The sequence below is a fragment of the Danaus plexippus genome, chromosome Z, assembly GCF_018135715.1.
Source record: "Danaus plexippus chromosome Z, MEX_DaPlex, whole genome shotgun sequence".
Lineage (NCBI taxonomy): Eukaryota > Metazoa > Arthropoda > Insecta > Lepidoptera > Nymphalidae > Danaus > Danaus plexippus.
In genome coordinates, this window is record NC_083559.1 from 4,172,853 (window position 1) to 4,195,561 (window position 22,709).

General features: G+C 28.5%; 1 protein-coding gene across 4 annotated transcripts in view; it reads right to left on the bottom strand.

Annotated features, from left to right (window-relative positions):
• Positions 1-1,085: 1,085 nt before the first annotated feature.
• The window catches only part of LOC116777914 (calcitonin gene-related peptide type 1 receptor-like), a 30,338-nt gene continuing 8,714 nt past the window's right edge, over positions 1,086-22,709 (bottom strand). For 2 of the 4 annotated variants that reach the window (XM_032671712.2, XM_061526474.1), the window contains 10 exons: positions 18,666-18,756; positions 14,401-14,492; positions 12,834-12,960; positions 12,664-12,765; positions 7,321-7,439; positions 6,182-6,255; positions 4,661-4,767; positions 4,030-4,137; positions 3,806-3,914; positions 1,086-1,724 (listed from right to left, as the gene is read on the bottom strand). In XM_032671712.2, coding sequence (XP_032527603.2) covers positions 1,675-1,724; positions 3,806-3,914; positions 4,030-4,137; positions 4,661-4,767; positions 6,182-6,255; positions 7,321-7,439; positions 12,664-12,765; positions 12,834-12,960; positions 14,401-14,492; positions 18,666-18,756 — 979 coding nt within the window. In that variant the 3' untranslated portion in view covers positions 1,086-1,674. Of the gene's footprint in view, positions 1,725-3,263; positions 3,309-3,805; positions 3,915-4,029; positions 4,138-4,660; positions 4,768-6,181; positions 6,256-7,320; positions 7,440-12,663; positions 12,766-12,833; positions 12,961-14,400; positions 14,493-18,665; positions 18,757-22,709 lie in introns of all 4 variants that reach the window. The other 2 variants (XM_032671720.2, XM_032671721.2) reach the window with 2 other exon arrangements.

The following is a 22,709-nucleotide window of genomic DNA, read 5'->3' on the forward strand; positions in this document are numbered from 1 at the left end:
GTTATTCCTATAATAATACATTTAAAATTTGTGTTGTGAATGAAAGTAGTAGTTTAAGTTTTAAACCGAGGAGTTTGTCAAAAATTACGAACCACAGACCTAAAATACTGACAAATCTAATAACACTTAAACCGCCCTTCTTGTCAAGTGATCAGAGATGTAATAATACAATTCTAACAGGGAAGTAAAGGCAATTTTTGTAGATAGTGTTTTAGTAATATAATCTACCAAACCAAATACGTATTTAAAAAAGTGGTGAAATTACAGTTTTTATTCAATTATCACTAGATATTTTGTGTTTTCAAACTCTAAGATTATTATTTTATTAGTTACTATATGATTATTTCACTCTCAGTATCTCAATAATTTCTTTCCTACACGTGATGAAAAATATAAATAAATTCTTTTCATAAAAAATGGTTTAAAAAAGGAATTTTTGAAACATATGAAAATATAAACGCTACGCTCTAAACAATATCTATAACTGTTATAAAATTTGCAACTTTTATTACTTTTTATTGAAACACTTTTTTAAGTTGATTGAAAAAGCATTCATGATTCTTCGATCAATTTACTTAGCAAAATTCTTAAAAAGTATTTTTTTTAATGTAAAAATAATAGTATTAAAATTTATAAATAAAAATTCATCTTAAACATAGAGAAATAAAATATGTTACCTATAATATTACTCTTTATATTTATACAAAAGCGTCTCCAACAATGGGGAAAGGAAGTTAAGGAGATCACAGACATTTAATACGCGAAGTAAAAGTACTGTGATGAAATCTTTTATTTTGAATAAAGTAGTAAAATTATTATAAAGTACAATGGTTTGTCTCAAATGCAGGAGAAGAAAAGAAATAATTCTCTCAAGTAAGTTTATGGTTAAAAAAAAAAAAGTTTGTTTTAGAATGTTTTCAATTGATGTTTCCTTACATAGCTATTTGGTAAGTAAAATTCTATATCTTTTCTTATTGAGAAACAGAGTTATCCTCGAATATATCGAATCGAAAATAGTTGTATGACTTACAAATTAAGGTTTTAATTTGGAACGATAAATAAAACAATTAAAATTTAATTGAAGTTATTTATTTATTTACCTTCAATAACGAATACAATTATCTTCACATAATAAATGCCACATATAATGGTTAATTAGACAGTAAGTAAAATTCTACAAATGGCCATCAACCCTGCCCCTTAGGTACAAATAAGCTCGAGCCCTAAAGAAGATAAAGTGATGGAAAATAAACATAAGCTTTAAAAATGTTTCAAATTAGATTGAAATAAAATATATCACTAAATTTATATTGAAAATAGCAAATACACGGATGATACACGAAGTCAAAGGATTTTTAAAACATTTTTTTATTTACTTAATACCTAAGTTGGGCATTGCTGAATTTATCCACCGAGTATACATTTCATTATTGATAGCAAGTTTAAATATAAGTAAACTTAAAGGTAGCGGTTGCTTTACTTATAAAAAAGCAGTAATCTTATACAGTTTGCCACCCTTTTAAGTTAATGAGTATGAAACAATACACACATATAGAAACTGGTATACGAAGGTTATGTTAAAGTCACAGTTACTATTTATATATACTAGAAATCTTATTCTATAAATCAGCTTCCCGTTATCAAGCAGGGGTTGCGAGAACCCCTAGGGTTGTCTCATACAATATTTTCTCTTGTATTCATAATACTTTCCCCCCCGGTTACACCTGTAAAAATGTATATATGAATTAAATTAAATACGAAATTAACTTTCAACATTCACATTATGTCTATAAAATCACGACTACCTTAATGTTTTTTCGAAAACACAGAATAGTTATGCAGATTTATATTTAATTAGTTATTGATTTTGAAAATAAATACTATTAAATAATAATCAAAGTTCTGGTAAATAGCTTTCCAATTAGTAAATACAAATATCAATTTTAAATTATTATTTAAATGAGATGGATGTAGGTAAATATTATTATATTTGTATCGTGAAAAGTTGTATATTTACATAAATTGAGCTCCCCTGTGTTCATGAAATTGCATCAAGAAAGCGGTTATTTATTGCGATATATATAAACGTTTTTTTTCTTGTTTATTTTATATTCAATGTGATTCTTTCATTTCATATATTGTTATAAATATTCACCTAATATTAATCCAAGTTGTGAATAATAACCAAAATGAATGGACTATGTAATTCAGTGAAAGATGACACTCTTCATGCTTGTCCAAGTTTTAAAGATTCATTTCTTATTAATTTTATAGGGTGTAAACATTTATAATAAAAGTTGAACGCTTGTTTTAATATCATTGTAAAATTTCTATTTTAAAACAGATTTCCTTTTATACTCTTATAAACCGTTTCCATTTTCTGAATTAACTTCTCGTTAGAGGACATACTTCTATCGTATCATATAATAAAATTATAAAGTGCCAATTTTATGCTGTAAAAAATTATTTAACTGTGAAAGCCTATATATTTCTTGTTGGACTTTCTTGAAAGCAGTACCAAATACGAAAGAAATCTACCTATTTTAATTATAGGCCTAGGTTGATATAAGCCTGTACGACACTTATATGGCATTTCAAATTAAACCTACACAAATAAATACATAGGGTAAATTATACTTTGATTTCATAGTCATTTGGCTACAAAAAAATCTGTGTTAAAAGTAAATATTATAGTTAAAAAGAATAGTTACAAAAAATAATAAAATTTCGTTTTTACAATCTTAATTTTTTATGATAAAATAATCCTTATTTGTTTTTTACTTTATTGTAAAAAATTCAAACCAACTTTAATCGAAAAATTTGTAATCGGACATTTATAAATTCAGGCAAATTGTTATTTATTATGAGAAGTGTTGTTTTTATGAAAGCATTTATGAAACTTAAGCCGTCTTAAGCATTGCGTCTACAACAGCTGATATCGTTGGTTTGAATGAAGCAAAATCATGCCATTGATTCCGATAGTGAAAATTGTACTCGTGAATAAAATAACCTTCACAAAATAAATTATCCGAATAAATATAAATTATAAAGTACATACTGTACTTTTAAAAGCTTAAATCGGTAAGTGAGGTCTTACTATAAAAAATAATTTGTGATATCATAAAGCTATATTAACACACGCTTTATCATTTAATTCCGATCACTCGATATATTCAAAATATATTCAATGAAGAAAAATTAAAATAATCAATAATATCTATTGGTCCATTTTGATAATGTGTACAGTAAAATATAAACGGCACCTTTATCGATCTATACCTGGGCTGTGCCATCACGAGGCGCTAGTCCTGGATAAAGATAAAAATATTTAGAGTCATCACCACAGTCTTTTTATATACAGGGTGACGCAATTCGTTTTATAAAAACTTGTCCCTGCAATTTTGGCCTCTGGCAATTCATTTGTCCAATTCGTTCGTATGGGCCTATATTCTGTTAATACAAAACATGGCCACTTCGTAAGTGTTACACCCTGTATATTACAACAATTAAATGTAGCAAGGCATTAGTGTAATGAAATTCTAAATGAAAATGCGGTAATTTTATTTATTTATTTTCATTATTATTTTAGTAAGAACATTACGTATTTTATTATAGTTTTAAAGTAATATGCCTTAATATGATGCATAAAATTGTTATTAAAAGTAATTAATCTGGTTTATTGAGTTACTCATTGTGAAAACGACAGTTAAAATTAATGTAAAATATATGTATTACTGTAAATAGAAAAGAAAGTTAATTTTCCTGAAAGGATTTTTTGGTATTGCTCTAATCTAATGTAGCTTACCCGTCATGGGTATGACGTCATTATGTTGTATATATCTCGAAATGTACGTCTTTGCGGCGGCGACTACGTCGTGGTTGGTGAAACAGAATAAAATAGCGACGCACACTCCCTGAAACAAAAACAAATTCTGTAGCTTTATAATGTATATATCAATCTATAATTATATCAAATATAAGTGTGTCATATAATTCATTTTTAAATTCATTAAACTTGTTGAGAATGACCTGTAAGCTTGTCAGTAGGGCAGATACAACTTGATACAGTTTCTCGCCGGGCATGTCAGGCGACGGTCGGAATGGTATCAGAACGAAGTGCAGTCCAAATAGCGGAATCTATAAAAGGATAATGCGCTTTGATATATTGAAATACAAATATTCTTTAAGGATCTCAATAAGTGAGATTACTATTTAAAGATAGGCGAGAGAGAAAATTTTCTTCTCATATTTAAAATTTCTATGAATATTTCAATCCTAACATTTTATGTAACAATATCTATAAGTGTTTAAGAAATATAAAACACTCTTTGATCAGTCTAGAAAAAAAAATAGTTCAATCGGAAAAATTGCACGTTCCTTAGGGAAAATGCTTAGAAGAAATATTTGCTTATCTGCCAGTGCGAACTGTCATTCAAGAATCAGACTTATAAATTTGTATCTAAATGTACGTATTTTTTTTATATATGTATATATTTTATATATATAAATATAAATAAATATATTGTTATAATTTTATTAAAAAAAATTGGAATAACAGATATCTTTGAGAAAACAACGCTTATTAAGTAATTATATTATGAATACATGAATAAAAGTTAAAAAGAAATGATCCCAACATTTTTATTTATTCATATACTACCAAAATCAGCGCTGCCCTTGCTGCTTTCTTTGTAGCCACAGACGAATATCTATGCGGGGCGGGATGCAACTTGGTAAGAAGAACGCGTACGACATTGATCAGGAATACTACAAAAAAGTATTTATATCAAAAGTGGGTAAAATTTAAATTTATTACAAGTATATATTTTTTTCACGTTCGAAACAAATTCAGAGAAACATATTATTTCCATTCTTTAAAATAAAAAGAAAGGACTTATAATTTTTAACATACTTCACTGTAATAATTATTACGTATAAAAAGACATATTTTATAAAAACTATAAGCTATAACCCAGATTGCTGTTATGAAGCAAAAGTTTCAAAATATTTCAACAAATCAACTTCTGAAAGCGACGTGCGAAATAAAGATAGAGTATCAAACTTCTCTAACATCAATTTAGATTCTTATCCTGTTTCGTTGAGGACATCGGATTACGTTGGACATATAATTTTGCTGTCTTCACTTCAAATAAGGTTAATTGTTTAGGTGCTATAAGAGAGTATATTTTGGTGAATGATTTGAAATACGTTGAACATCGCTACGGGTTTTCTTTTTTTTGTTATTATAAATATTATATAATATATAATCTAGAGAAAATAAAGAAATTATATATATATTTTATCATTGCAGATTAAACAAAACCGAATATGGCAACCCATAAATAAGTCTTGCCGCTATAACTTTTAATCTGTGATAAAATATTTTTATATATTTATCTTTTATATAAATCAATTCAGTTTGTAGATTATTTAGATGACTTACAGGTTACTAGGATAAGATAGGATTTTAAAATGCTTCAAGCGAGTATCTAATCTTGTGCGAATAGTATTTGTCAACGGAAACGAAGTTGGAGACGTTGTGCTAGCTGAGTATTTCCCTTCCAAATCACATGGTTAGCAATGAATACTCGTTGATATGTACGTATCAGAATCTTAGTGTTACTATTTTAATAATATACGATATTTATCTAAATAAACAAAACCGTCCAGTAGTGCTTCATAGCGAATAATAACCTTACAGCTTCTACAATAAAAAAAGCATTATTTTTTTATTTTTTGTAAATGTAAAAAACACGTATGGTATACAAAAAAATAAATTAAGGGAAGCAAATTCTTGTTACATTATGAATATGTTTAAATAACAGCACAATCTTATAAATTTCATATAAATTTGAAAATCTTGCTTGTTAATCTATTTGTGAATAGTTCGTTAAAAAACCGATCACTTAACGTTTAATAGTATTGAAAAATTAATTCATTCTTTAAAAAACAAATAAACGTTTGTCGAGGTAAAATTGAACTGAATACATGTTTTTATTTTTATTTAATCGAGTTCTGTAGTTGTTGCCATATAAGAAAAACATAGTATCTAATTAGAAAAATGCAGGTTTATTCTAAATATTAAAAACCATTTTGAGATGTCCCGGGAAGACTCCTGAATAAAAATGGGGGAATCGAATTACTTGTAGCAATTTCCTACATTTGTAGCTTTGCAACTTACCGAATGAAGCTATGAGGGAAATTACCACGGGTACAGTTATAATCCAGAAGGCTTCACTTTGTTCCATCCAACAACTGCAAAAAAAGTTAGAATAAGCCACCGTTTTGGTAAAAAAAAGATTAAAATAAATATATTATATAAACTGAAATAAAACAATTATTCGCATCACAATAAAGCAGTAATAAAATTCGCATCGGTTTTCGCACATTGAAAACAAGATTACCTGGTATTTTATACAAAATAAATAAAACAATTTCCGTCCAAATCCTTACAAAAAATATCATTGTTACAAGTATGTGTGAGCGAGCAAAATTTATATGATATAATTTTTCATGTTATATTTCAAAAAAAAACAAAAACGAATAGATGTGCAATACATCTCAAAATGTTTTAAGAATACAAAAGAAGAGACTGAAATGAAATATCTAAGTAATGTTAACTCATGATAAAAATACGCAGTTAGAGAATGTATATAAATCAAATCGCTGACAAACAATATAAACGAAAAGTTGTAAAAATGATATGCTTTTGCATGGCGAGAGGAATTAATGTATAGTTCGATGAAAGGTTAATCTCACGTGGAACTTGCTAAAAGAGAGGTATCATCTCATGTTTAATGTGAAACATAAAAAGAAAATAAAAATTCTCACGTTATATTTTAATACTTTGGTATATTGCTTCAATTAAACTATTCGATTGTAAGGTATAAGGTTTGTTCGGAGGAATAATAAAAAAGATCTAGTGTATATTACGGTTAAAGTCGGAATTTATTATTAAAAGTCACTTTTAAAATTCAGCATTTGCTAATTATATCCGAAATAAATTAGATCATTCGCAAAGAATTCTTCAAATACAACATCTCATTAGTTATCAATCAATAAATATAGGTCACATATAGTTTTAAAATTTAATGATAAGTCTGTTTTAAAAAAAATTATAGTAATAAAACAGCATAATCCGTACTCGGCGTGATACATACATAAATAATATAAATTAGATAATTGATTTACATTGAAACATGTTTGTTTGTCCATTAACAATTCTAGGTCAAACATAATGCATCAATATATACCTCTATTTTGGTACGGGGCCAAAACAGATTTATATATTTTTTTAAAATAATCGCTTGCTTTACTCACCGCTCGGTTGCTCCGGGTATATGGTATCTTACAACAGCATAAACGATAATGATGACCAGTGACAGTCCCCAACCGATCGCGAGGAAACAACGCATAGCCACCTTTTCCTTCACGAATACCTTTAGTAAAAAGTTAATATAAATTCTAAACTAAGGCAAACGTCATCTGAACCTAGGTTTTTAAGAATAGCATACTTTTTTAATCTAGATTCAGTTGACTTTTGCATTCTTAATCAGTATATCTTAATCAGGTCGAATGTTATAAGATTAATTTATTTATAGGCCATGGAAAACGGCTGATGATTTGAATAAGGTGCCAGCTTTTACAAAAAGGGTAAGAAAGTTCATCAAGCTTTATACAGAAAATGCATAAAATGGGAAGTTTTAGAGCTTTATTGCCTCGTTTTTCTCCTTTTTTTTATAGAGAGCTTTGTTGCTTGTCAATATGACTCCCGTGTGGTTACAAATCGATACCTCATTTATTATCTCCGACAAATACTTAACTTCATAATATAAATATATATAAACCTACTTTATGTTTATTAAAACTTTAAAAAATATTTGTCTTTTGGTCTCATTACAGACGCATCCCCTGAGTGTACGAAAGACATCTTTTTCAGACAGTTTGTGACATTTTTTGTGTTCATTATATACCAGGAACTAACGAAAAAGAATAATGAAATCCAGTCCCCGGATACGTGACTCCGGGAACAATATTTAGAAGGGAAAATGGGTTATAAGTCAAATTCGCTGCTTAAATAATTTTAAGCTGCTGTAATCAAAACTTTTGATCCATAGAAAATATCTTTTTAACACGCTTTTATTAGCTTGGGTTGCATGTCTCTATGTTTCTAGAAATCTGAATAATTTGAAATTTTGCATACGTATCAAGGACCAATGACAATGCAATAATTTGATAACAGTTTTCCATTATCCTTATTAGGCCCGCCAGGATTAATGAATTGTTTTATAGATCCCCTGTAGTGGAGTGAGAGAGATAGAGCTAGTGTGCGGTCTGCTGCATAACTAATTTTCAATAACAAAGAAATTATATTACAGTAGTAATAGGTCAAACAATCATTCATAGTTAATAATATCAAAATAAAATTATAATAAAATTTAAGTTATTAACAGAATACTGTAATTCAGAGTAAAACACACAAACTCACAGCGCTTAACCAAGATTTTAAGCTAAAATTTGATTAAATGTAATGAAAATGGGTTTTTCCTACTTCCTACATCTTTTGAAGTTTTGACTTCAAGCGGACATTATTTTTATTTTTAGAAGTTACTTCTTTTAAAAATTCGTTCTTAAAAACAGATTCTTTCCTTTTAGATTAGCAAGTTTCTAAGCTGATATGAAGTAATAACTTAAAAACCATATCTGATTGTAAGTTCAAGTAAACTTTTTAAAATATTTGCAGCTAGCTGAGGATAAATTACAAAATCATTAACGTGTGGGATATACATAAGTGATCTTTAATTGGTATTTTCTTGCATATACCAATAAGTAATGCATTAATTAAATATAAGCGAGAAAAATGAATATTCTTGGGATAAAATAATGGATCCTACAAAGGTTCCTTCAACCATTAATTATCGTATAAATTTGAATGTGTGTCGATCTATGAGACAGTTTCACAAATATGACATAGCCGTGATCTTACTCTGAGTTTGATAAGGATAAGTAATAAAACTACATCTACAAATCCACACGTAAACTAGATTGTTTATTAATTAAACCTATTTAAATTCTAGTGTCTAAGCTATTCAGATTTTCAAACGTAGAGTGGCTCTTTCTAAGCGCAGCGGTATATATAGATAATATAATATTTCTTTTATCATATTTATCTAATCAACTGACCAAGATAGTGTGAAAAACCTTGATCTTATTGATACTATGGTCTCGGATACACATTTCCGTCTTGGAATAGAGATAACTTGAAAACTTCTTCGATGCTTTGGTGTAAATTCAGACCGCAAACATTGTTATAAGATTTTATCAAAACATTCTTAGCACTCATAGATTTTTTTTACTCATCGAATAAGAAATGCTTCTGAAGCTAATCTAAAAGTCCTTTAGCGAAAAAGAAACCAAAAGTATCAGATTACTTCATGTGAAACACAACGTTTTTGGTATCGTTTAATAGGGAGTTAATGAAGAAGTTGTTTGAAGCTAATTGTAAATCACAAGATAGGGTAAAATATGAGGTAGTGCTTTATAATAAGATATAAAATGATATCCAGTTGTCATTTTTGTAATTTCTTTGAAATATCTGTATTTCATTTATTTTCATTCTCATAGTTGTCTTTGAAGACAGTAGGCGGTACATACATTGATTTTATTTCTTCAATGTCAAGTATTTTCAAGTATTAGTACTTTTATGCTTATTATTTCAATATTAGAGTTGAAAGTTTGCAGAGCATCCACCTTACCTTTAATACAGTAAGATACTTAAATAGTTATTAAACTTACTTAAATTTACATGTTTAATTTATAGAAAACTTTGTATTTGTTTTTTATTTCACAGCCTTTTTTCTGGATATTGGCTGATGTTATTGACATTTTTGGTGTGTTGGTCTATTGGGACGTATTTTTATTATTTAGATATTTCTATATCCGACCATTTACTTTCCGTAAAACTTTATATTGTTTCTGTATGATAACGTTTCGTGGGATTAATACTTTTATGGTCAATTGCCTTTGCTATAATAAATTATTTATGTAGAGAACTAAAATTTGTCAATGTATCATCCCATTAACAAAACTTTGAAGTAAGCTAGATATATAATATCATAATATTCTGTCAATATATGCGAATGTAGAGCCGAAGGTAGTTAAACAATTAAAGTCTTCTCTGTAAGTGCAATTGACTTAAGCGGTTAACTCTCTGAGTATTTTTCTTTTAATTAAACTGGACATACTTTAGATAGTTCTAAGTGTTCAAAGCTATAATTTATACATTTAAAATTGTGTCATTATTATCATGGGTATTATTATCTTAGGGTAGACATCTTTTGCATAAGAGTCGTCAAACAAACAAAAAACAGTGTGTTACTATTGTGGAACAGGAACATTCCGTAAGTGCAAAGACGTAATGCTCAACATTAATACTAAGATCATATATATATATATTCATATTACAGTTGGCTAGTCAAGACTGTTTTAGAAGGTAATAATTGGTATTTAACGTTGTTATTACGTCCGTTTGGGCGCTATACACCGCTCCTCTGTGCCGGATCGCGACATTCAATTTTCTCGATAATCGTACTTTCAGACAATACTATACCCATATTTCGTATAATTTAGAACGAAAAACCTTTGTTCCGAATCGTTTTTTTAAATCCACCACCCCTTTTTAATTAAAATTTTATAATTGCAAATCTTATTAGCAGTATTTTCATGTACGTATATCATCTATTCTGAACTTGAATGAATTTAAATGTTTCACTCGTATCGTATTGGAAAAACCACAATCTAGAATTAATTATTCCAGTGCAAATTGTCAAAGCATTTTTTACTAAATATGTTTTTCTTTATCCTATAACTTTTTTATAACTTGTAACAAATGAACAATAATATTATTAAGGAATTTCTTTTCACTTTAATGACTTAGAAACATCGGTGTTCACCTTTGTAACTTTCATTGTATCATCTTACGTTACAATCTCGCCTTGCACATAAATTATTACATAACAGTATAGATTTATCATTTTTCATATTTCCCGTAAACAAGTCGTTAAAGATGGCTAACGAGTTGGTCTCATTTTTTATAATACCATTACATTGACGTTAGAACTAAGTTTATATAGTAAATAAGTTTCGCTTTATTTTCCAATTCCATATAACAACATACTATCTGATTTACATTTTCAAATGTAACCTAATATTACCAATAATCTAAAATGAGAGAAATCGAAGCTCGATTATGACAATAGTTAATGAAATTTTAATTATATTTAACCTCGTATGATTCGGAATTGATAATCATAACTAATTATCATACCACTAGTCGAATTAATAGATAATATTTTAATTTTGTTTATTTTGAAATAATAACTTATAAAATAAATAAATATTTTACATGTTGAAATAATTTAGTTTCCAAAACCGATTTTATACGTTCTCTATTGGATAATTTTTTTTATGGTTATCAAAATTTTGAAAGACGATATGAGCAGGTCCAGTGACTTAGCCGAACACGAGTTCTCATAAAAAAAACTATAGCAATATTGTTTTATGTTGACTGGGAGATAATTTAAGGCGTTTTTTTTCTGTATAACAGAAATGGAATAACACATGTTTAATGAAATATAAGACAAACTTTACGACTTCGTAATATTAAGGGTTGTTTTATTAACGGACAAACCAAGATTAGTAATATTTATTTATTTTTCCGACAACACAATTCCAAAGACACAAGCACAGTCTAGTCGAATATTTCTAAATATGTATTGTACTTAAAATTGGCTATAGTATTTAATTAACCTTCTTTTAATAATAACATGTGCTTTAAAAATGAAATCAAGACAAATGGGTAAAGCAGTTAATTTGGATAGGTTATAGATAAAGAACTTGTTTAATATTCCGAATAAAAAATATTTCATAGGATAAAGTTTCGTACTACAAATATATTATTTTTAAATAGTTAACGTATACGAATATTCTTTTACACAAATGTTAGATACAAACATTGGAAGTATTAAAGTTTCGTTAACTTTTACGTCCAAACTTCTATAGACTGTATATGATCCTGATATTGGTTTTCAAGTTAAATTTGAGTTACGTATGCGGTCAATGTGTAATGTGATTTAGTAACTGTATTGTAAGTTTGTACATTGACTAGGATCTTCAATTGAAGTTTGTCAAAATATCTATATAACGTATATAGAATTTTGAAATGGACTGATAAGATTAAAAACTATGTGCCATTCGAGTTTTATTTTTGAACATCTGCATGGCCCGGTTTATATTCTTACATATATAATTATGATTCTGTGACTAAATTATTATAATAATGGGTTAAATATATATTAAAGTATTGAAAAAAAAAATATGGAAACTAGCAAAGCTTAAAAAAGAAATATCTATGATGTATTGTTGAATCCTATAAATGATAATACACAGTATTAAGATTTATAAAATATGTAAACAATATAGAATAAAATTTGTAAAGAAAGTGTCTCAATAATTATGTGTGTTAAAAAGTGATTCATAATAATTACAACTTGAAAAAACTTGTGATAACACTTAATGAACTGCTAATGAAACAAAGAGATGGAAGAAATGCGTATAGATATTTTGTGTGTAGAATATATTGATAAATAAAATTTTATAGCTTACCACAACCAGAGCGATATGTAGATGTAGACCTTCGCAGAACATCCAGGTGTAACCAGTTACCATAAAATATGTTGTGACGATATGGAGCAATTGGCACCAAATCTTACAAAGAAAAATGCGATTACTTATGCCGTAATAAGAAATAAAAATTTACACTATCATAGTCATACCTTATTCTCCTGAACAACTGTTGCATTATTGACAACAACTCGATACCACACAATCCAAAGTATATTATTCAGAGCAAAGGCGGTAAATAAGTTCATATGGACGCGGATCCTCGTGCAATGAAGTGATCTGAAATGGTAAGGTTTTTTCGCAAACAAACTTCAAAGTGTATTGCAGATATTTCTGTTTACGTGAATCAGACGAGTTGATTCAATACTAATAACAGAATATTTGGTTTTATTGGCTTGCTTTCTATTACATTTTTCCTTTGTAGAGAATTTAATAGAGTTTTTATTACGAGTAGAGTTCATTTATTTTAAAACGTGGTTATGAGAATTCTTAAGGCTTTGATGAAAATTTATATTAATTATAAGTTGGTATATTACTTATTTAACTATTTTTTTTTGTCTTGAATTCTGTGTTTGTTTTAATTCAGAAATGTTAGTATGAGAGTTTTATGTATGTTTAATAAATAACTCAAAGGATTATATGTACTTTGCCCTTTGTCTCTACCCCTGGATTGTTGTTTTGGGAGCAGTTTTAAAGATAAGATTGAAATAAGTTTACGATAACAATTTTAAACAAAAATGTGTCCCTTTTTGTTACATTTTATATTAAAAATTCTTCCCTGTTTTATGAAAACATACTTATAAAAATTAAATGTTGAATACCAGTAAAGAAAGAATTTCAGTACTTTTAAGGAATAGTTCCCCTTTCATGAAACAAGAAGTATTTGCAAAAGAAATAAGAAACATTTTATGTTACAAACATTCATAATTATGTAATGATTTGGTTAAAGAGTTTAACAACAAGTCTTTAAGTTTGACGAAAGCTTTGTTTTAATTGTGATTATACATAAGATATATTTCAAATAATCATAAAACTCTTATATTTTGTTTTTACATACGTATAAAATACAATGCGTATACGTATAAATCTGTGTCGAATAACCCTTCATTGTTCTCGGATTTTATTACGAATGTACAAAATAAAATAATATTTTACGTATAGCAAAAGTTTTTTTCTGGAACTATTTAGTTTTCACGCATTAACAAAATATTATAATTTGATTCATAAAAAAAACATATATTTAAAATATCAAAATAATAATAGTTACATAAGTAATATATATGTTGCATTTCCAAGTACAATTAAATGCTTAACAACCTCTTGTTTATTATTATTAGATTCGTTTATGGACAAAATATAGGTAACAACATCAATTAAAAACAAATATTTATACTTATTTATTGACATTAAAGAAAATCGCTTGGCGGCAAATTATATAAGACGCAACAATGCTGTGCCACTCGAATTATTTGTTAATATAAGTAAAATAATCATGGTGTTGGTTTATTTAATGTTGTTCAACGACCAAAACAAACGTATTGTTACTATGACAGTTTAATACTAAACGAAATTAAACTTTAATCTCTATTAATATTTTTTTTTTTACTAAGAATCTGCAAAAATTGCTTGTGATGCTATATTATAAAACAGTCTTTGCTAATTCACAGCAACAAATAGTTTTAGTTCGCTTTATTATTATTGTAAATATGAGATACTTACTTGAAATAGAAGAATATAAACAGTGACAGTATGAGAGCGGCGACAGATATAGAATAGCCGCCCACGTAAATTTCATTAACCGTGCTTCGGAACTGAAACAAAGGCATTGTCAGTCGGAATCAGCGTTATTCGATTTCAATAAAAATTCAAATTTAAAAATCCCATAGCTTTAAAATTAATAATGTTATTTATAACTGGGTTTTAAAATTATTGAATTGATATATATTAAATGAAACTGTGGGAATAATAAACTCAAGAATTGCCATGTGTAATCACTGGGAGCTGTTATAACAGGTGTACTGAAAGTACTCGTTTTAAAGTAAATTTTTCAGAAGTAGGTTAATCTCAACTTATGAAAATCACAAATTTCCTGAAGATCGAAGTTAAAGACATTACGAAAAAAAAACATGTTGATATTATAAAAAGTATTAAAAGAAGAACTCTTATAAATATAATTTTCAATACTTAATGCGTATTGTTTGTTGCATACTGAACTTTATGTAATAATCTCATGGTGCTTCTATGACAGCCATGGTTATGCCACTACTGTGAACCGTTCCATCATTTATGTCACTTCATTAACTTTTATCATATAACGCAGAGAGACTGTAGTTTGTCTAAATATATTTTTTAATATCACCAAAACATACACGATCCAATAGTTAAGGATTATGTGAATTATGTTTGTTGAGTTTTTATATTCAAGCCAATAAACTCACCGAGAAGGACTTTAATTAAACTTAAAACGCATCTTAAACTTATAACGCATTTTATTCTTCAAATAAAAAACTATAAACGGTTCAACTGACAAAAAATAGATTTCCATTTAAAAGTACTCTGTGTTCGGTGTCATATGAGACATTCCTTTGTAAAGAACCATCTTTTAAATAAAAAATAATCTGTGGGAAGTACATCGCAAGTCATGCTTTACGCTTTGAACATGCATTGTTTGGACAACTTAATTATTACTGCACAAACGTTGAACATATATTTTTTCCAACAAGAGTTATATTCGAGTACTCTTAAATTTAATTTAACAAATGTACAATTATTATATCCAATGACTTCTATAAAAAGATTTAAATAGATTTATAAAACTTTATCCAATTGGGTGTAAATTTTATAATACCGGCTAATTCGGTTTCTTTCAAAATGTATCTAAATTTAGTACAAAAAATCTAATAAAAAGATATAAACGTAATTTTAAGGGTGCAATTACATAATTGTCTCAAACATATTATTCTAATTGAAAAATTGGTAACACTTCGGAGTTCTAAAAGAAAACCGAACATGTAATGAAATAAAAATGAACTGCTTGTATAATTTCTTTGCTAAAAACGGTTGTAGAAATACTATAAAAATATAACTCGGACGAAATAAAGTTAGCTTTAAAGAATTTAGACAGTACGTTTAATGATTTTTGCTGATGAAACAAATAAAATCAAAATTAACTTCATTCACGAGTTTGTAAATACGAGAAAAATGAGAATATTGAGAAAAAAGACCATATGCATTTGATATTATAAAAGGTTTTAATGTAACACTTCATCAATTGACTCTGTTGTAAAAAACAACAGCCATTAGAGGGAATACATAACATAGATAAACGAAGCAAGAGAAACAAAATATGTTACTCAAACTCTACTGGGCGAAAAATGCGATACATACCTATATTCGTAAACCTTTACATATATGTACATTGAAACTCTGGAAGTGTGTTCACAATTGTAATTCAAAAAATGTTTAAGATCAAACAAGGGTAAAAAAAATATGTTTGTAAAAGTTGTTACAAAATTACGTCCATTGCTTAAAAAATCACTATAATTTGTGAAAGGACAAGTGGAGACAAATATAAAAATTATGATAGATCTTCACAATATAACTTATTGGGTAAGAAATTTATACTAAGAATGCATATTTGTTAGTGCTAGATATGATCGGAATTAAGGATGAATTAAAAACATATGACACTTAAGGTTTGTTCACTTTTTTATAACTCAAAAAGATACAGGTGTATTCAATTCCATGAAATAAATATTGAGAGACAAGAACAAAAAAAGTAGCAATTCGTGAATGATAGAAAAATAAATATTCTCTATAACAGGAAGTCTTTTATCGCATTAACCACGAAATTTCTAAATCTCTACTGTTTTAAGTACGTTAGGCCTAATAAAAAAAAAAATTACAACTGAGAATCATAACCTTAACAGCTTTCGGTCTTCTACGATGACAAATAGTACTAAAGACAAAAATTTAAAATATTTTTTTTTTATTAAATTCCAAGATACAGCTTATTATGTGGATTATCTGCATACGTGATTTCGAATTTTAATAATAAAATACGTAAAGAGTTAATTTTAAAGACTTTAATGTATTTTTCTTAAATAATCAAAAATTTTAATTTCTTTATTTCAATTATCATCTCGATATTTGCTTGTTATTCACTTCACAAGATGCCTAGAATTTATGTTAATTATATCAGCAAATGAGGTTTATTGCAACGTGTATAAACAACAATACACCTACCTAATGTGGTTAGCCAGAGAGATATTTGAGATTAGCTGTTAAACATAGGAAATATACCTTTCAGTGAAATTATAAAAAGTTTCACTCAGCTGTAAACAGAATATTGGAAAATTTTTAAGTAATACACAAAATTAATATAAAATTGAATATAATATTAAATATAAGTTTTTATGTAATGACTGTCGAGAAACGTGAGACAGTATATATAAAAATATTGTGAATGAATCCATTCACACGTATTCAATCACGATAATGTAACATTTTTCATTAGAACTGTATTAACAACAGACGAAAGTATTTGTTGAACGCCTTATAAAATATTTTTCACTTAAATTTTTAATAATGACATTGTAGAAAAATTCTTTGCTACGCTATATGATTTTTCTCTCTTATGATATCTTGTCTCATTACGGCGGCGGAACAGGAAATTTTTAATTAGTTCTTATAAAAAGTCAATTCAAGGAATTCATGTCGTTATACTCAAATGTACATAATAAATTTTATATTTTTATAAAAATAATTTCATAATAGTAAATATAGGAAACTTAACAGAAGATCTGTTTTTTTTTAATTTTTTTTTAAGTGTAAATTCTCTACTTTACCCAATGAATGTATAGAAATGCTTCACACGGACAATTATTGCTTCGTACTGATTTAATTTATATTAACACACAACTGTTTTTCTGTCTGTTAGGAAAATAAACCGAATTACATGTCATACAGCTAATGAAGCACTGCAGCCGAAGGTGTACTTATATTAAGTCCAATTCTGATTATTCAGTTACATAGAAGACGCTTTTAAGTTGTGTAGTTTATGTAAACAATTTAGCTTCAGTAAAATATGTCTAAATGCTCTATCCTCGATATTTATTTTATAAAGGTAAGAGATCTTAAAACCACTTTTGATATTTATTAATTATGAAAAAACATACAAAATTTATTAAGGATTGAAAATTTCTATTTCTGAAATTTGAATTCAACAAGTACAAGAAGCTTCATGACGCTATACAGCATTTGGATGTTTGTTGTATTGTTGATCAAATCTGCTTTTGAAACTTAGCAGTAATGTGGTTCGAATTTATTTCAAAATATCGAAGAGATTAATATTTAAAGGCATATTGATCGATTCAGTTTCGAGAAACGATGAAAATAGCGAGGAGTTCGACTAAATATATAAAAATAGAAAGTTTTGTAAGCTAACACATTTTCTAAACTTGTAATTGCTATGGGTATATTCTGTCTATAATGAAATTGTACGATTATTATGAAAGCGCAGATAAGAAATAAGATTTAGTATTTCAAATCGATTCTTTAAACTATATGTGTGCTACTCCTTATAAAAGTTGTGTTTGCATGTTTTATATATTTGACTACCTGAAAATTGCTATTTCCCTTTGGTGAAACAACGTATTTCGCATTTACTACGATGTTGCTTTATTTTTAATGTAAAAGATTTTCCCGACGTTTTGATAACTTCACAGCAACCGTGATCGCGAAATATAGGGAAAATGAAAAATAAAACAATAAGTACCGCAATTTTATATCCGAAAAACATATGCTGTTTCATTTTGTATATACTTCAATCAATAGTCAGAAGCTATTGTTTGTAATTCAAAGAAGAAAAACCACACTTTTTTACAATAATTATGTTAAAATGAATACAAATATTATTGTATAAAGATATTTAAGATTTGGCTGTACATAAATATTTTAAAGAAATAAGATTATTTTATACTTACATTGAGATCGTCTATATCAACACATGTTGTATAATTAGTCCATGGCCTGTTGCCTTCTGGATGCAAGAACCACACGCCATTTTCCATGCATCTGTTGAATGTGTAAAACCGGATTATTAAGCAAAGCTTACTGTAATTTATTACATACCTCATGAATAAATTTACATTTGTTAGTTTTTAATTATTGTACACTTTATTTGAAACTTATCACTTATTTTTACTTTTTAAATCGTGTTAAAGAGATTAGAAAAACTGTATATTTACTTACCAATAAATATACAGTTTTTCTAATCCTCTTTATTCTGTTTTAAAAGAAATTAGGACTTAGTTTTTTTGTACATAAAATAGGAAACAATAATAAAACGTAAATTTTTAAAATCTTTTTTTCAAGATTATATTGTTACATTTTTATCGTATAAATTTTTACGGAAAAAAGGTTAGAAATCGTATAAAAATGTCCAGCTAATAAGATATAGATTCTTAAATGGAATTTTAGAATGAAAGTATACGGCGGAAGTTATTGGTTCTGTTATAAAGTACCATGAGTTGTTGTATTTGTTTGTTTTTCAATTGCAATTGCAATTTATATAGAAAGGTAAAACATAATGCGGTCATACTGAAACTTTGATGGGTATCCTTTTAAATTCTATAAAATCATACTAAACTTTTCAATGCCTTTAAGTTTTAAAGTAGTTTTAACTTTAAGATGCGGTTTGTAACTTAACATTTACTTGATTATTATGAGAAGTGCAAAGTTTATTTATTTTGGGATATACAATACGGTCGTACTGACAAATTAAATTTATTACAGTAGGAAAATTTGTGGACTGGTTTCAATTTGAGTTTCTTTTTTTTAAATAGCAACATAGGTACACTATGCTTTAGTGTTTTTTAGTTTAATATGGTACAAATAAGTACAGTGTGGTGTTTGAAAATAAGAATGAATTTAATTGTTTTTTTTTTTGAATTATGGGGTTTTCCAATAGGGACGCTTGAACTTTGACAGCTGATTGCGGCCATGTTGTTTGAGTGACAGCTGTCAAATGCAGTGTGTTATATTCATTCCGTCCTCCCAAACCACCATGGCAGGTTACAGTGTCGAGCAGCACGTGCAAATCATAAAATTGTTTTATGAAAATGGGTCTTCAGTTCGAGCAACGTTCCGCGCACTTCGCTCGTTTTACGGTCGCGATGATCGTCCTGCCGAGTCGACTATCCGTCGATTGGTGGACAAATTCGAGTCAACCGGGTCAGTTAACAATCAGCCGGTTCCCGTGCGTCAACGTAACGCGAGATCTGCCGAGAATATCGCCGCTGTGCGCGACAGTGTCCTCGAAAACCCGCGGCAGTCAATTCCGCGTCGCGCACAGGAACTCGGCCTTTCGCAGACGACAACTTGGCGAATTTTGCGTTGTGACTTGAGCCTGCACCCGTACAAGATCCAGCTGACCCAAGAGCTCAAGGTTAATGACCATAGACAGCGCCGTGTGTTCGCTGACTCGGCATTAGAGCAGTTGGAAGTTGACGCCGATTTTGGCAAAAAAATCATCTTCAGCGACGAGGCGCATTTTTGGATGAATGGCTATGTCAACAAGCAAAATTGCCGTATTTGGGACGAGACCAATCCACACGAGGTTCACCAAGTGGCAATGCACCCGCAGAAAGTGACTGTTTGGTGCGGATTTTGGGCCGGAGGCGTGATTGGTCCGTATTTTTTCGAAAACGATAATGGTGTGGCCGTCACCGTCAATGGTGAGCGATACCGGTCGATGATAACCAACTTCTTTTGGCCTGAAATCGAGAATATGGATCTGGACAACATGTGGTTTCAACAGGACGGCGCTACGTGTCACACAGCACACGCTACGATGGAAGTTCTGCACGAGCAATTTCTGGACATGGTCATCTCGCGCGGAGGCGACGTGAACTGGCCACCGAGATCGTGCGATTTGACCCCGCTGGACTTTTTCTTGTGGGGTTTTCTTAAGTCGCAGGTCTATGCCAACAAGCCGCAAACCACCGATGCCCTCAAAGTCAACATACGCCACGCCATCGATCAAATACAGCCCGATTTGTGCGCCAGAGTCATCGAAAATTGGACCTTTCGTGTGCGCGCCACCAACCGAAGCCGTGGCGGTCATTTGAATGATGTCATATTTCATACATAATAGGGTCGATAGACCTTCCAAATAAAAAAAAATTTTGCAAATATCTTTCCTACATGTATTTTTTTTTGCATTTCAAAGATCAAGCGCCCTTAATGGAAAACCCTATATTTACGTGTTGTGACCGAAGAGTAGTTGGTTTTTTTATTAATATTTCTATAAACAAAAGAATCATAAGTAATAGTAGATTAATTTATTCCTTATAACATTTCTAACTTTCAGTTAAAGTACCGTCTAAACCGATCCAGCCCTTTCAGAGATTAGACAGAAAAAACAGAAAGATATCTTATTAAAAATTAAAAAATGTTGTACTACAAATTTATTAATTTATGCAGATTACTATTACATATACAAACATTTTAAGTATTTGCTTCTTTAATTTTTTTTATTACGCTTATCTAGATATCTCATGTTACTAGAATTAATTAAATTTAAATAAAAAGGTCCTTAATGTGGTTCAATATGTATGAAAAAATTTTATATTAAAATACAATATGTGTATCAGACAACCTATGACACGGATACTTTCAATTTATTTTATGAAATATATTCTAACGTAAATGTACTTATTCCATCCGAGTTATTTCCTCGAAGTTGCGTTTACAAAGAAAAATTATTATGTTATAATTTATTTCAAATAAGAAGAATATGAATACCCTATAAATAAATCCTAGAATTCCTTCACGGTGTTATTGGTATCATGTTTCTAGTTATACTGAACATGTTTCCAGTCATACTGAATGTGGGAGATTACTCTTCCTTGGAAAGCAGAGGATTAGAAAAATGATTGAATTTAATTTTTTCTTTGGAGCTTTAAATTCGTTAATATTTTTTTATTATAAACAAAAAATCATTAGCAAATGTCGCCTCTCAAATCAATGTCACTTAAGTATTTTTTCATATTTTATTTTTATCGTCTTCTATTGTACTTGTCGTCTTACGTTATATTCTTTTTACTTTTATACTTGAATTATCGTTTATTAAAGTATTTAAATATTAATAAATAAAATTACTATTACTGCATAACCAAAAACAAAACAAGATTTACGTCAAAAATGAAGCTTAGGACAGAATCCTTGATCGATGGTCAAAATGTATAATAAAATATGCGATGAACATAGCGAAAGCGACTAGGATGCGATATCCCAGAAGCACATGCTTTGAATGCTTTTCGTAACTTAAGTTTAATCTGTAAATCTAATTCTTACTTCACATTTATAGGTATCAAATTTCTTGCAAAGCTGGTGATTAATGATTGTCTTACAAACAAACACGTGTGTGTTGTTGTATATGTGTATATATACAAAACAAAACTTAAATTCTTGAAAAGGACACTAATCTTCATAAGCAAATATGTTTCTTACTTTAGTTGGTACTCATAAAAGCGTTCGTAGGAAATTCTCTACAAGAGTGCATATTAAAACCTCTTACACTGAGAGCCTTAGTCAGCTTCAATTATATGCATTTTCTTCTTTCTTGAAAATATATTTTGAAGGCTTTATAAACATGTGAAGTTATTTTATATAATATAATAATATTGCTTTATTCTCCTTTTTCATTAAAAGGAAGACAAAATGTTGAGAAAGTTGACAGACAATTAATTTAAAATCTAATGGAAAATTATCCGTAAGTCATCAATAATGTGATTGTAATGTCATAACGGTTGTATAAAATAATAATTTTGCGTTTTGTTAATTAATTAATTTTTTTTTTTTTTTAATTTTGTTTTAGCAAGTTTGAATATAATAATGGATACAATTGTACGTGATTCTGTTATTCATTTGATATTACCGATTTATTTAAATGAAAATAGTGACTATAATTATTATTTTATATTGTGTTCTTGTATCTATTTAGAAAGTTTACAAAGCACTTTACA